This window comes from Galleria mellonella, unplaced genomic scaffold (assembly GCF_026898425.1).
Source record: "Galleria mellonella isolate WM207_F2 unplaced genomic scaffold, CSIRO_AGI_GalMel_v1 utg171, whole genome shotgun sequence".
Lineage (NCBI taxonomy): Eukaryota > Metazoa > Arthropoda > Insecta > Lepidoptera > Pyralidae > Galleria > Galleria mellonella.
In genome coordinates, this window is record NW_026442014.1 from 3,165,473 (window position 1) to 3,182,174 (window position 16,702).

At 33.9% G+C, this 16,702-nt stretch overlaps 1 protein-coding gene across 6 annotated transcripts in view; it reads right to left on the reverse strand.

The window, feature by feature from the left end:
- LOC113518480 (solute carrier organic anion transporter family member 74D-like) overlaps nt 1–16,702 on the reverse strand; it is a 69,944-nt gene that overhangs the window by 14,705 nt on the left and 38,537 nt on the right. For all 6 annotated transcript variants that reach the window (XM_026903434.3, XM_026903432.3, XM_031913269.2 and 3 more), the window contains exons 3-6: nt 10,580–10,720; nt 3,430–3,561; nt 1,715–1,879; nt 519–644 (exon numbers count right to left, since the gene is read on the reverse strand). In XM_026903434.3, coding sequence (XP_026759235.2) covers nt 519–644; nt 1,715–1,879; nt 3,430–3,561; nt 10,580–10,720 — 564 coding nt within the window. The remainder of the gene's footprint in view (nt 1–518; nt 645–1,714; nt 1,880–3,429; nt 3,562–10,579; nt 10,721–16,702) is intronic.

The window sequence follows — 16,702 nt, forward strand, 5'->3', positions numbered from 1 at the left end:
TTCTTTGCATTTAGGTGTTTATCACAATTTTAGTTTAATCCAAAAGATTTCAACCCTGACGGAATTCCCGTTGTAGCAAAGTGTTAATAGTTCTTCGTGTACTTTAGCTGCCCGTTAACAACATGCTTTCCAGGGGGAAAAGGGGATTGTTAGTAATGGAGACTGAGAATCCCACTGCTAGCAATATACCCAACCAGGTCGACCCCCTCGCGTTTCCCCCTGGAACCTATCATGGTTAATTCCTGATGAATTCATCATGATGGGCTAACTGGCCTGTTTTCATTCTCATCTATCACCCTTCACTGGTGCTCCGCCAGCATATCCCATTAGCGCAGGCGGAGTTACCGTTACCATACCATTTTCACCCATAAAAAAAAACATGCTTTCCAACTGTATTGGGTTGGCTGGAAGAAATCTCTGTCAGAGATAAGTCCACCCTTGCTCACAATATTTAAAAATGCATTAACAATGTAATTTACAATATAACTTGAAGTATCAGGCAGTAAACCATAACGTACCAGCACTATAGATAGCAGCAGTGGCTGCAGTCCACGCAGCAACCTGTCTAGCCGTCGGGACCACCTTGACGATGACCACTCCGGCCGTGATGATGCCTACACCCATTAACAGGATACCACCCAGGCCTGGAACGGACAATTTATAATAAATAACAACGGGTCTACTATGAAATGAAATTCCGAAATTTCGGACTCAATATCGTGTTTTTATTTATACCAAAGAGTTTAAAATTTCGTTTGTCATACATCCTATCATAAAAGTCCAAAGGAACAACATTTTAACATTTTTAATATTTACAAACGGCATGTCTTACGTAATTTTAACATCAAATTTGTGTTTCGTTTGCCTCCGAAATTTCGGAAAACATTTCATGGTAGGCCCTACCTATTTGCTTAAAAGTAGTAAAAGTTTTACAGCGATTTCGTCACAAGATTTTACCAAATAGACGCAACCACACGTAAGACGAGGATACCAAGTTGATTAATAAAATGGATAAGCCAGTATTGCCAGTTTTCGTCAATACATTTATGGAACACAATTTGTGTGGAGCTACGCATATTGGTAAAAAGAAACTACAAAAATAAGACTCGATATTCTAGAAAATTTTCAAATATTTATTTATATTACATATACAAATAGTTGCTCTATTTGCGAGATTTCTGCTTCATTATACCCATTATAAAAACTTTTTCATTATCATCTATAAAAATACTATTACCGGGATTTCATTTCAAAACTTCCTATAAATTATATTTTTAAAGCATAAAAACTTCAATAAATATTATTCTTTTATATCATCACAACACAGAGAATTAGTCCTCAGCGGCTCGATGACATTAGCCAAACCGTGGCGCGTGAAACTGTACAAGCTTAGATTATATAGATAGAGTGTCTCCATACATTTTTTTCGAAAAAAACGGATCAACTATTTTACACAATTTTCCGTCATAAATAGTTATGTATATATGTATTTCATTGTCTTATAAATTCTGCATATTTTTAATGCGTAAATATTAAATTTATTTATTAAATAATACGTCAAAATACATTGTGTACGTAAGTATACAAAACATTAACAAAAAAAACTAGCTGACTAATTTGACAATTAGCTGACAAAAAGTTGACCCGTTTTTGAGACTCGATGCTCTATCTATACAATGTAAGCGTACAAGTAATGTTCATCGTAGTACCTCACCCGAGACAAGGTTGGCGTCGTGCGTGGGCAGCCGAAACTGCTTCTCCAGATACTTAGGTAGGAAGCTGTAAACCCCGCTTATGGGCATCAGGTGCAGCACCGAGCTCGCCGTGCGCCACATAAGGATGTCGTTGGTCAGCTGACGTTTTATTGTTACGAAGAAATCTGCACACAGCCAAAAAGGAAATTATTAGGAAACATCTTTAATCCTGAACAATATTATAGATGTGAAACTGAGTTCGTTTGTTGCATCTTAGGGCCTCGACTACTTAACTAATCACTATGAATTTGGTATGCATATACTGTATACAATGAAGAAGGACATACCTAGGCTAATTTCTATCCCGGTCAATGAACATAATATCCCGATTACATTGACGAAGTGACGGGTAAAAGCTAGTAATTTAATTAAATGTAATTATACCTATTTATAATCCTTTTTAGATTTCATAATTTTATTTAAAAACGGGAAACGAAAAGCCTTAGATCGTGTTAAGTGAAGTGCTTTGGTAGAGTCCATACCCAACAGTGGAACCCTGCAACAGGCAGGAGAACTGATATTATGACGATTAAAAACAATTATATATACTTAATTATATTACTTTTTACAGCAAAAACATTACACATCATATTTTTTTATGATATGGTATGGTAAATCTGCCATAGCCTGTCAACGTTGCGGTGTGTTCCGTCCACATTTGTCCGCCACGTGTGAATTATTATCTTATCAACATCGCGTTAGATATTTGAGGAGTTAACGTATTCGACCTTGGCCTTACAATGATAACAATATACAAATCGCCCACTCGGACACGCGTATGTATTTTGCATTCAAATTGGCACACTTACCTCCGACGCAGGCAAAGATCGATGCTGCCAGTGCGTAAGCGCAAAGACGTTTAAATTTCGAATCGTTTCACACGTTTTTAAGTGGTAGTGGGAAGGAGGGTTAAAAAAATATTTGAATAACCTGTTGATGAAACCATACTAGTCTATGTATATATTATTATATAGTAGTCTATATATATATATACATATATATATTGCCATGCCACCCCTTCCTTTCCCGGGGTGTCGTAAGAGACGACTACCTTAACTATCGAGGATTTGATAACTGTGACATATATAAAATGTTATATAAAAAAAATTCAAAAACTCCAATAAATTCATCATCATATCAGCCATTACATGTCCACTGTTGAACATAAGCCTCCCCATAAAGCCATAAAGAATGGTCCTGAGCCACCTGCATCCACGCACTCCCCGCAATGCATTCAAAGCTGAATGCACCGTAATAGTATGGAAGACTCAAAATCTTGTGTCGTTTTTCACCTATATTTTTTTTTATAACACAGGCAAACAAACCCACAATACAAGAGAAATTAAAGATGTGCTGCCGGCTTTTAAAAAAAAAAGAATATAATATGTTCTTTTCTTGAAAGTTACGACCTAATTTCTTTGATGAAAATATTCAGTTTTTACTAGAACTAGTACTTTTTACTAAAACATCATCATCCTCTTCTTCCTACCCTTATTCCAATCATTTGGGGTCGGCGTAATATGATTTTATCCATATTACAAAAAGATTTGGTTTTTAGTTTTACGACCGGCCACCTGCCTGACGTCAACCCTCTTTTACTAAAAGAACATTACTCTAAAAGGTCGCTGACGTTGTATTTTTCAGCCTGTATATGAAGAATGGAATAGGTATTCACCTTTGAAGAAAGGCTCCTGTTTTTCTTTGCCTTTCTTGGTCGGTGGTGGCACTGACTCCTGCTTGATCTGCCGTGGGAAACAGAACATCAGGGACGACAGCAAAACAATGAAAGTAGCGATGAACACCATACCTGTAACAAACAACATTTGCTTTAATTAGATTTTTTTATAGATGAAAAGATGTAATCGTCGCCTATATATGAACAGTACCATGGACATAACAGAGTATACTATTGCGCCCAAGATACCTCCCATGTGTTGCCATTCTTAAAAACTCAGGTGTTCCTCTGTACACTCCTCTGTACATTCTTTTGTACACTGTAAATTCTGTTATGTTTATTCAATCGGTTTGAGTTACGACACATTTTGCTTAAAGGCAAATGTTTTTTATTGCGCCGTGTGGTCCCGGTGTAAAATAAACCACCCCCTTTCTTCCCCGTGGATATCGCAAGAAACAACTAACAGAGCTTCAAGGTCGAGGGATGAGTAGCAGCGTCTCTCTTTAAACATCACCTAAGACTAAATCGAGTTGAAAAAAAAATCGCCTACGAATTTATAAATTAAATTGACCTTCAACAAAAGATTAACACATTCGTCTCTTAATTTTCAAATTAATAATATTATATTTCCAATAGATATGCAAATAAATTATAAGCTACACGTTATCTTTAATCAAACTCATAGAAACTTTGCGAGACTCCCGTGAATAAATTATGTGGCGAAAATAATTACATTTTCGACAATTTATAACAATACGGAAAATAGGGGGAAAGGGATTGTTAGTAATGGAGACTGAGAATCCCATTGCTAGCAATATACCCAACCAGGTCGACCTCTTCGCGGTTCCCCCTGGAAACTATCATGGTTAATTCCTGATGAATTCATCATGATGGGCTAACTGGCCTGTTTTCATTCTCATCGATCACCCTTCACTGGTGCTCCGCCAGCGTATCCCGTTAGCACAGACGAGGTTACCATTCCATTTCCACCCATCAAAAAAAAATACGGATAATATGACAAACATCAATACCACTCAACAATATCATTTCTTTTGTTGCTTCCTGCCTAATAAAGCTGGTCGTTCTACCGGACGCTATATGCCTTGAATATTACAATTATCAACAACGGTTATATTATCTCAAATATTTCTATATCAATTTACATAGAAACTATAATACTAAACACAAACACAATCCATTTTAATGTGCCAAAACCGTAAAATAATAATTCCATAAACAGAGGCATTATCCTCTGGCAAAAAATTGCAAATCCGTTAGCAACGCAAAAAAGCTCTAACTATGAAACTAAACAGACAGCGAATGTAGGAGCGAGTGATGCGTTATTTACACAAGCTATCAACACGATCGCATATATGAAATGTTCTAATTATATAAATTATCGAGACAGAAGTGAGAAACGTAGCAAAAGGCGTACTAATCCGTTTGAACTTCTCATCAGGGCAAGAGCTAAGACTTCACGCTCGGAGCGGCGCCACTAAGCGAGACGAATTGCATGAAACATTAATTTGAACAAGTACGTGGCTAGGGACACGTGATGTTTTTGTGAATATATCGTTACATATTAAAATTTTATAAATCCAATCTTCGCTGACTATTAAAATAGATTAACTAATTTAAGTAGATTGGCAACGCAACGACCTTTACGATACGCAACCAGATAAACATGCAAAGATCCGAAAATGAAGGATCAAATTACTATGTAGAAACATAATTACACGCGAGATAACCCAGTCATAATTTGTTTGATATTAACTCGTGGATACTGATGTTATTTATTTATTATACGTAATTTCATGTAAATAAGCAAAAATATACACAGTTTCTAGAGCTCATAGTGTTGTTTGGCTTTAAAGTTGTATAAACCACAATATTACTTTATCACACTGTGTTGTCATTTTGTTAGGTAGGTATTTTGCCTTTTAGATCAACAATCGAGAATGCTTGATTTGTTATTTATATATAAGGATTATTGGGTATTTTTTTTACCACGAAGATAGCAAACAAGCATACAGTTCGTCTAATGATACAAGGTCACTATAGCCTATGGACGCATATGAACACTAGGAGTGTCACGTACGCGTTATCGACCCTAAAGAAACCTTTTTACACTCTTTTTGAAGTCTGCTGTATAATATACTGTACTGTCCAATGCTGTAGTCTCTATAAAAAAAGGGAGCTCATGCTATAGCCTAAACCTATAATTCAAGTTCCAGGACAAGTAAGAGACAGTTATAACATTTGACTTTCTGTTTATTTCGCTCGAAAACTAGTAATTCACTCTTCTTTTAAACCGTGATATACTTGATTAACTATGTTGTTTTATTAAAATTTTATACTTTATCATGGCATAACTCACTTATCACATGATAAGATGTTTAACATTTGATTACACTCGAGTAGATATTTTTACAAACTGATGACATTGCATAATGTTTACCTATTGTAAAACATATTGACAACGTGAATGCTGTTTCAATAACATTAGTGGCAGTACATACAAACTACACATTGAAAACCTACGGAATCTTGGTGCGTAACATATTAATTCCATTAGACCCAAGAACAGAAAACGTTTGCGGAGCAACAAGGTCGGCCGGTCGGCGCTAAGTCAAGGGCGTTCACTAACGAGACAGTACTGGAGTACGATTTAAAATTGTTTACATTAGCGACTGCCGGTATCTAGTATTGAAACACGTGACGTAACAAGTCCTTTATGCAATGTATCCCGGGTGGCGAGCTTGACATTTGTATCATAGAGACGCAAGGTCAACGGGGAACCGGTTTAAAAGTAAAAGTGAGCAAGACAGCGCGGTCTCGTGTCCACCCACTAAATCCTCATTACGGACAGCGACGGCATAATTGTCGACAACAAGGCGCGCAGCCTTGGCCGTGACCGGCCGATAGAGTGCTTATTTTAGTTGTGGTGACGCGCCGTGATGTAAGTGTTATGTAACGTGCGCGTGCGCCGACGCCGACGCAGCGTGACGCCGAGAAAAAAGCGAAAGCCGAATGGAAACTGCAACGCGAGCGTCCGGCGACCGACGAGAGAGGCGTGGCTATAGCCGGCTGTTACCAATAGAAATAGTAAACGTCTTAGATATCAAAGTTTACTACGAAACATTGAATATCATATAACAATCAAATACTGTAAGCATTCCAGTTATTTCTTCCTTTTCATTAAAGAAAATGTTATAATAATTTAAATGGTTATATGAGTGAAAAAATTTGCTTCCTTAAATATATGTGCTTTATCAACTACGAATTACCAATGAGTATTTATCATCTATACTAAAATCTTTTAAACAAACTTTATATAATCTCAATAATGTATATGCCATTATCTAAATATTGTTAATCGTAACCCTGCCTTCATCTCTTCAACACGATCCCTTATGCACTCTTACACTACGTTAGATAGTTCGCATTAGATACCTAAGGCAAAACGATATATACGTCACTCATTGGTATAATATAATATACTGAATTTTCTAATCAATAGATTGCTATCAAATCAAACACGTAAATCGTGTTTGATAATCAAAGTATAATCTCTTAGCATCGCAAATGTCGTAGAATCATACATATCAAATTACAAAATGGCCCAATTAAATTAAACGTACATAATCAATGCAATTGGATTTTCATTGAAATCCTTTAGATTAAAATAATCACTTTATCACACACAAAAAAAATGTTATGCTTTGATAGTGGTCTTGGACTCTATTACGATAAACTTCCTATATCATGAATAACAAGCCTCGGATCATACAATGTCATGGTTTTATAAATGAATTTTTATTTTTGAAAAATAACAATTCAATTTAAATACGATTTCTATTTACGAGAATTTAACTACGTAACACCCAAGTGGTGATTCGAATAAATATTCAGTAGATTCGTACGCAAACTACACAAATATTTACATTATGTTTTTACAATAGAGAAAATATGCAAAACACCGTAGCTCTCATGGAAATTAATGATAATTGCTCACAAAAACACTACATTGTGGATGAAGTTAATATGTTTTTATAACAAAATTATGGATCAGACAAAAACAATGGTCATATTAGATTACAAATGAAAGCAAATACTAAATTATATGTAATTCTTGTTAGGTATTCAGACAAATAAAGACCAAATCCGAAACCAAATTAATAAGATTAATAAAACGGCGACAATGTAAATTTTGTAATAGCAGATAAAAATACCGACAGAATGTCCATTAAACAACTTATTAAGATTCAGAACTTCATTCATGAACTTATGGCAGTTGAACAATAAGGAAATACGCAGAAACCATTCAATGAGCATTTGCGAATTCGCTTTATTGCGAGTCGGGGCACGCTTGTAGCAGTTTTCTACTGCAACAACACCAAGGTACATTTTGACTTTGCAAATCCGATGCCAGTGAAGTTTGGCCTTTATTTGTAGGTATTGGTGAAATGTGATTAGTTTTACAGAGATGGATTTACACCGGTAGCAATACGCACGCGTTGTTTAGTACGTATGTCACGCGCGTGCTTTCTTCGTGGATTTTGTTCGCAAATCTACACTAGTGCGTCGGTAACGGTAGATGTCGATACCGCGATGGAATGCAAGGACTCCGGTTCTAGCGCTACTCACGAGACATTTCTGTAACTAAATATACATGTGTATGACTAATTGTTTATTATTTATGTACCAATTTGTTCCCAACAAATCCCTTAATACAAATTGACGAATATATCTCCTTTTAAAAAAAAGGTATTTTAAAAACAACCGGATAACAAATTGAAACGTTACTTATTTATTGAAAGAGCTTCTATAGGCGTTATTCTTCTATAGGCTTCTATAGGTGTTATTACTATTTAAATAAATATGATTTGAATTGAAATTGAGTTAAATTCGACAAACAAACCCTTTTTTTTTTCTTTTACTCCTCTAAAATGTTTGTAATTTTTTTTTAAAACATGCTTAGAGATTTTCATCATGCAGAGATCACAGACACGATATGGTCCATCAATACGACCAACCGAAAAGAAAAGGTTCCACTCTTAACAGTTGGCCGTACTACTCCGGCTCATGAAGTATTTTTTCACGCTACCTTTGATGGAATTGAGGTTATAGGACGAAGGAAATAAGTGAATTAATTGGCAAAAGCTTTCTAAGATCATATAATAAGCTCTAGATGCTTTACTGCACTGGCGGCTATTTTTATTATGATTACGAGTATCTATTCCAATACGATTAACAATATATTTATTTGTTGTGATAATAATTAAGCAAGAGTATAAGATATTTGACATAATCTTATTTTAAAAATAAGAAAACTTGGAATTACTGAAAAACCTGCATTTGCAAAAAAAGCTCTTTTAAAAACTGCTTTTTAACGTAAACTACTCCAAATCCACTTAAATGGTACTATCTACCTCATTTTCTGTTCTAATTCACGTTCTCTTACTACGCTCTTTATTGAAGTCTTTTTCTAGATTTAAAAGTTATAAATAAAATACGCAAAACAGTAAGTAAAGTTTTGTTTTGACAAGGATCTTTAACATAAATTATTCTAATACGGTACAATTAAACAACAAGACTCAAACAAGTAGCTACTTATATGCATAACAGATTTCCTTTGAGGCCAACAGCAGATGCATAATGTGCGTGGTTACATCAATAAATTAATGTTTATTTCGTGTATAAATCATCTCTAGCTAGTTATTTATTCAATGCGTATTACTACCAACTTGTATTTGCTCCCGACTTCGTTCATAATACATTATAATTTTTGCAGTGGCGACTGTTACTGCATATATGTTTAACTATATGTTAACCTATCTAATTAATGACCCACTACTAGGCATAAATCTTTTAATAACAGTCTATTACTATAGACTCTGATTTCATTTCGTGTCTTCCTTCATTTGCATTAGGTTCTGTTCCTTTTGTCGCGTCTTATGAGTAGATGTAAAAAAAGTTTATAAAAAGCCTGAAACCTTTTCCAATGGCATGTTATTATCCAGTACTGTCGGAATTTCAAAATAAAAACAACTCGTGAAAAAAGGAATATTTACTTCCTTTGTCTTTCTTTTAGACTGTACGAAAATGACATCATAAATAAAATAATAATACTTAAGAATTTTATTTTTACGACGATACAAAAAACGATATATTGCCGTGTCACGAAAGAAATGGATAAGACAGAGAGTTCCATCAGTCTCTAACAATAATAATGAATTTAAGATTTTATTAACAGACAATAAATTACACAAACCAATTAAAGACAGATAAAAAAGAAGAAGACAATGATTTAATAATTCTAAAGCAAAAATTCCAAAATTACCGAAAACATTCTTAGATTCATAAACTTGTTCGAAAATATTTCATGTATGATTAAATCCGGTTGCATTTTTATTAGTAAAGATATATCGCGTGGATAATCTGATAGGCAAAATAATTAATGTATTAGCAATAACGATGTACATAATTATCGATGCTAGACAAGTTCTGACTATGTATATTTTCATGTTAGCTCCTTTACGGGAAGATAGATCCAAGTGCCAACGGCCTCTATCCTTACATAATGTTTTTTGCTTCAACCACTTTCATAGTTCATCTCATGCATGACGGGTTTAAGCGGGAATCCATATAGGGCCGATGCGCACTAACCGAAGAGCATGGCAAAGTATTCTTACCATCTTTTTCATATTTTCAAGAAAATTTTATGAATAGGAAGATAATTTTAAATATCTACTAAAAAATAAACTGAAACTGATGTAATAACGCACAAGTGACTAGAATATTTAACAACATTGAAACACGGAACCCTACAATAAATATAGCTCAATATGCTCGTAGTCAGTTTGCGTTACAAATTTCGGACTAAACGTTTTCTCACCACGCCCAGGCTCCGAGTACTTGTACTGGGTGCGACCATATAAAAACAAGGTATGTGATAAGCCTTAAATTCCGCCAATCATGCAACCACAATCTTCAATTTATATACCGAGTATTTCTTCACAAATCGCAACACCGTAATACTCGTGTATTACTGAAATGATATAGCTCGACTGAGAAGCCTTGCGCTTGTAATACATTCTCTACATATTTAGTTAAATCAGGTGTTATTTTATATAATTTTATAACTCACCCAACCACCAAGCGCCGACCCATCTTGGATTGTTGGACTCGTAGCCAGGGTCCGACAGTGGATTCACGTACACACTTGTGCACAACGCTCCAAGAAGAAATCCTAAAGCTGGTCCAATAACTCTGATGCCTATGGTAATCGCTGTGGAAGAAGAAAACATTTCATTATTAAATAAACTTTGGAACTATAACATTAAAATTAAAACATACAGTAATACTAAAACATGTATGTATTATATTCACTGCTGGCAACAATGACTAATAAACTGAATGTACACCTTAGAATATGATATCTTAAAACAATATGAATATTAAAGATTTATTATGACATCGCTCATGTTTTGTTACTCCCGAGGACTAAGATGTACACACAAAAAATTCTAAAGTGTAATTACACAATGAAAACAAATTATGTAAGCACAACCAGATTACATTTACATAAAAATAGATACACTTTATTATTAATAATTAAAATATTATTTTAAATACTATATATTAAATAATAAATGCCAATGGGGCAGATATGGATTCACCAGCTACAATTTACCAAGTACAATTTAATTTACCACTATCAAAAATCAAGAAGATTCTACGCTAAATTGTGTTCGTGTACGCTTAATGTGTTACGCTCTTATCCTTAAAACCAACACAATACCTACATATATAACATGGTCCATACTGAACTTGGAAAAAAGAGAGAATTAAGAGAAAACAACAACAGCCGTATTGTACTGCCATAAACATAATCTTTTCATGAACATCAAATTTCTCCACTGCTATTCTGATGTAAGGCTCATATGGCAATTAAACTGTATGACAACCACACGCATATATCCAATTGTCTAACCATCAGCTGCAAGTGACTGTAATTAGTTGTTCTATTGCACATGCACGCAACATTTACACGAAATCTTATACCTTCAAAAATTCAAGGAAAACATTCAGGAGAAATAATTTTTGAACGGCTAATCATGTTGTAAATATTAATGGACGTAATCATTGAGGCGGAGATGGTCATTATGCAAATTGAGATGGACTCTCGTACACTGAATAAACCGCAGTCGTTTATCTCAATAGGAATAGGGCTCAAAGGGTAATTGAGGGTCATTGAACCAAAGACGACAAATTATCGTATAAGGGACTGCAATCTGCAACCGCTACTATACCCGTACTTGATACTGAACAACAAAAAACTAATGACGTACACCGCTATTATAGAAATAGGTCTTGAGATTACTCAAGAAATTACAATTCCACGAACTGCAAATGATCTGGCTTTGTCTATAAACCAAAGATCTCACAGACTAAAAGCGAAAAACTGCAATAACTGAAAATCCAAGATGGGAATTATTACTAGAAATTCAGAAAGCATATTCTAAAATAATAAAATAACAAAGATCTTTTAGGTGAATGACCAAAAAACAATCAGGTATAATACTTAGGTCCCAAATGTAATACTTCCCAGAAATCAACCGCATCGCTTGCCAAAAAACGAACAACGCGTTCTGATCGCGTGTGTACAATGGAAAATAAAATACATGTTCCTATTATCATCATGCGCTTTTGTAATAAATAATAACCACGTCTGTACTGCGTTTTTGAAAACAGCCATCGGTCGCGACTCTGTAGGTACAAGTTTTTATTATGTCCAGCCACACTCGTCTTTACCGGTTCTGATACATCATTAACATTGTTTTCAAGTGCTGCTCCATCGAATTAACTCTCAATGATTGTCAAAAAATGAGGAATTGCGTCATTAAAATCTCTCGATATTCGAAATTTCTTCAGAGATCATACACCTGGGTGCACGAGGATAACTTAATTTTTTTTTACGAAGCACACTTATTAATTATAAATAATAACATAATCATTTCATAACACATATTATAGCTTATGAAATAACAATACTAATACTACTAGAATACAGCAGCTGAAAAAATTATAAATATTTCATAAATACGAGTATGAGTCATAATATTAATTTCGATACCAATTTATACTAATTTTACACTTTAAGTAATTAGCTGAAATTTTTTGTTGTCTTCCTTTTACCCCATTTCCTTTATTTCTATTACCCTCAGTTTCAAATTCCGTGCCTTCTTTCAAATTTCACCTTTCACTCAGTATACCAATTGTTTTCTTTTCTCTCGTTTAATTAATGCTAGAGTAATTAGTACATAATATTACTCATGTAATCTGCCAGAAGGATTAAGGTGTATAACCTTAATCCTCAGCCAAGCTGGCCCACGCATGAGGATTCAAGAGACGACACAGTATACACTGTGTCCATAGTATTTTCAGATCTATAATTGACGATTGTTGCTTTGCTTCAATTAAATTACTATTCACTATAGCAGTAGCTATAAATATACATAAATTCACATCCGCATCACATTCTCACATCATACCAATCGATTATTCTTAGGGTGACTAGCATTGGTGCTATTATTACTTTAAATTTCCATACATTAATAGTTGTTTTGTAATGTGACATTTAAAAGGTAGGCAAAATAGAAAACCTGTTTTTAAACAACAACCAAGATAAAAAAAATAGGTGAATTTAAATTTGAAGCCATAATAAAAACAGAAACGTAGATATTACAATTCATAAATATAGTCTACACATGTTTAAAAATACCAACAAATAGATATGAAAGGCATCAGGGCTGGTGGAGATAACCTTGTTACGTCCGCCGCAATAAATAAGGTCACCCACAGAACAGTCACTACTTCTATAATATTAAAATCCTACAAGTATTACATATATGAAGCTCTGTGAAGATGTTTCGGTACTTACTCAATTATACATATATACTCATAACAGCTGAACTGATTTAGCTGGACCCAAATAAGCCACAACTTAGATTAAAACAGAAAAACAAGCGAAGACCTCATGAGGACAAAATTACAGGCAAGGCTTGAAGTACATGCCTAAATGAAGTAACATTTTCGACTCAACTCAACATACATTGCATTAACGATGCACCTAACGGTTCTCTTGCTTGAATAAAAAATACTTGTAAATTACCAATTACCAAAGAGCATTCGTTCATCAAGCAAAAAAACGATTAAGCTCGATTACCTGTGCATGCCATTGTATACCAAGTAACTTTTATAAAGAGACGATCCTTTAAAAAATTAACAAGCCCAAATTTTACTGGTGAAATTAATACAGGACCACACAGGGTTTTCCGTTGAAATGCCAATAATGATACGAGTATATGCTAGAAATTATCCCATTTCAATTGCTGCATTCGAGCTTTTGCGTAATATCCTTTTACCCCAGTCTGCTATATTATCTGCAGTAAATATTATAAATACTTTTATTTACTAGTGAATTATTTAAAATACAACAAAACATATTGATAATATTACATCACAACATCAAACCAAACATGGTAGCTTTTATTGTAATAACAACCAGCAAGTCATTAAGAAACCACAATATCGGAAAACACAAAACGATTTCAGTTCGGCGGTCATTACACTCGTTGCAAAATTGTTTTTGGAAGAATGACTAACACCTTTTCATGAACTATGAATAGATAGTCTTGCTTCTACGAATAAACACACATCTGTTTAAACATGTATAGCTTTGTTATATGTTTTCAAATGCGAACTTACATTGTTGTGTTTTTAAAACACTAACGGCAATATTTTATAGACCAATGCAGAAGAGAGGCTACCAGAACAGAAATCTTCAAATTATTTTTTGAAACTACTGTCATTGGCGAACAAACTGATAAATCATTTAAAAAAAATATAACCGTAACCTATATAATAAACACAAACAACAGTATAGACATGGACTACAAAAGTAATACAAAATCCATTAAACAAACAAACAAATTTGTGGAAATATTATTAATAATAAAGATATTATTTATTTTATGGGAAAAAACTAAAGAAACCAACATTATATAACTATGTTATACATATTTAAAAGTTGAAAGTGAAAATAGTGTCTCGAACACTATCGCATGTATGATTGTAAAAGAAATTGCATACAATGGTTGTTTATCTAATCTGACATTCGTAATCTAATCTCGTATAGTGTTGCAAACTGACCTATGTCAACCACGAACGATTACGACGTAATTTGATAGCTCGCAAAAATATTGCATAAGTGCAGTACAGTATATGTAGACCGAGACTCTATAGAAAGAGAACATCTGGTTTCCTTAGACTGTTACAAATATCAATATACATTACACCAATCAAGTCAGGATCGGTAACACAAAACTTTGATTTTATGATATATCCTCTGTAACTCACGACTAAAGAGATAAAAAGTGTTGTATTGTTTCAAATATTATTAAAATCCATACAGATGTTTAAGCCATGATTGAGTAACATTCAAACACCTTTACAAACTTTCATTTAAAAGTAAGACTATCATCCTACACACATTCATGTGAATATATCAGAGTAAATTTGAAAGTAGTACCAGCGATAGAAAAGTTAATAAGCAATCGTTTATTTTAGTATGGGCATGTAGAGGTGAAGGAAATATTTTAAGGAAACTATTGAATATGAATGTAGACGGTCGTAAAGGTAAAGAAACACCTAAATAGAAATTGATGGATTGTATAAGAGAATAAAGACAAAAAGAGAGTAAAAACACCGAAACAGAAAATAAAATCCTTTCGTTTCGTCAGAGCACTGAAATAATTGTCTACCTACTCCAAATAATAAATAATTAGGACAACAAAATGATAATGACTGTTAAAGAAAATAAATGGTTTTAAAGACGACGTCTCTAATAATTATCTGTACTTGAATTACTTGAACAATTTTCTTATATGATGTATACGATTATCTTTACAAATACTTTAACCTTATATTAACTAAGCCGTGTTGTCCCGGTATAGAATAGGTCACCCCTTCATTACTCATGAGTGCCATAAGAGGTGACTAAGGAAACTTTATGGTCGAGGAATGAGCAGCAGCGTCCCTCTTAAAACATCAACAAAAACCTAACTGCAGTTACCAACTCACCTGCCAAGCATGGCAACAACTGGCAGATCCTCTAGGGAGGCCTATATTCAGCAGTGAACAGTTAACGGCTCATATAATAAATATTAACTAAACTCATCTCATGTTCAATACAGGTTAAATTACTCAAATAATTTAGAGCTAAAGAGAAAAACTGAGAAGACAGATCTTTGAGTGGCAATCCCGTACGGGCTTCGACAGTGTAGAACTACCCCCTACTAGATGAAGTGACGACCTCAAATGCATTGTAGCGAGGCAGTGGATGCAAAGGGCTCAGGACCGTTCCTTATGGCAATCTATGGGGGAGGCCTATGTTCAGCAGTGGACAAATAACGGCTGTATGATAATGATGAATTTAGAACTAAATGAAAATTATGTTTTAACTATAGAAATTATGCGATACAAAAAAATTAAAAGATTATAAAACAGGACCACACTATAAATTTTAAGAATAATAAAAATCTATATAAATAATAACTTAAGATTTAGAACTACTTTAGCAATAGATAGAGGACCAAAATAAAACTGAGTAAAGTCATATTCACTGATACTCATTCAGTGAGATGACCTTTAGTCAGTTTTTAATCTAGAGACAGTTTTATAACATCAAGTTCAAAAGTCAGTGAAAGATAAAATGTTTGTTACTTGTTTATTACATTTGTATGCCTTACTTACAAACACAGACACACCAAATTTAGATTTAGATTTTAATTATTAAAAATCTCTAGCAACACTAGCTACCAAACTCAACAAAACAATATTGTCTTAAACCTTCGATAATATTGTTGTTTTCAAAATACATCTACACTTTTAAAGATCAATAAACAATTACTAGGAATGCGTAAAAATATGAAGACTTCTGTCGATACCCTATACAGAACAGATTGAATAAATGCAACACTGTTGATAATTGACACAGTGGAAATCTTCATTAAAGTCGTTTCACTGTAATTTACCTTTGCAGACATTGTATTATCTATTTTAAATGAGCTGCTAAATTATAAGTTAGTATAGCTTACAGCTACGAGTTACCTACGTACCTATCAAACCGTAAGTGTTCATTAAACTTAAATCAAGAATAAATAGAAAAATACATGAAAGAATGACATAACATTTTTTATTACGAGAT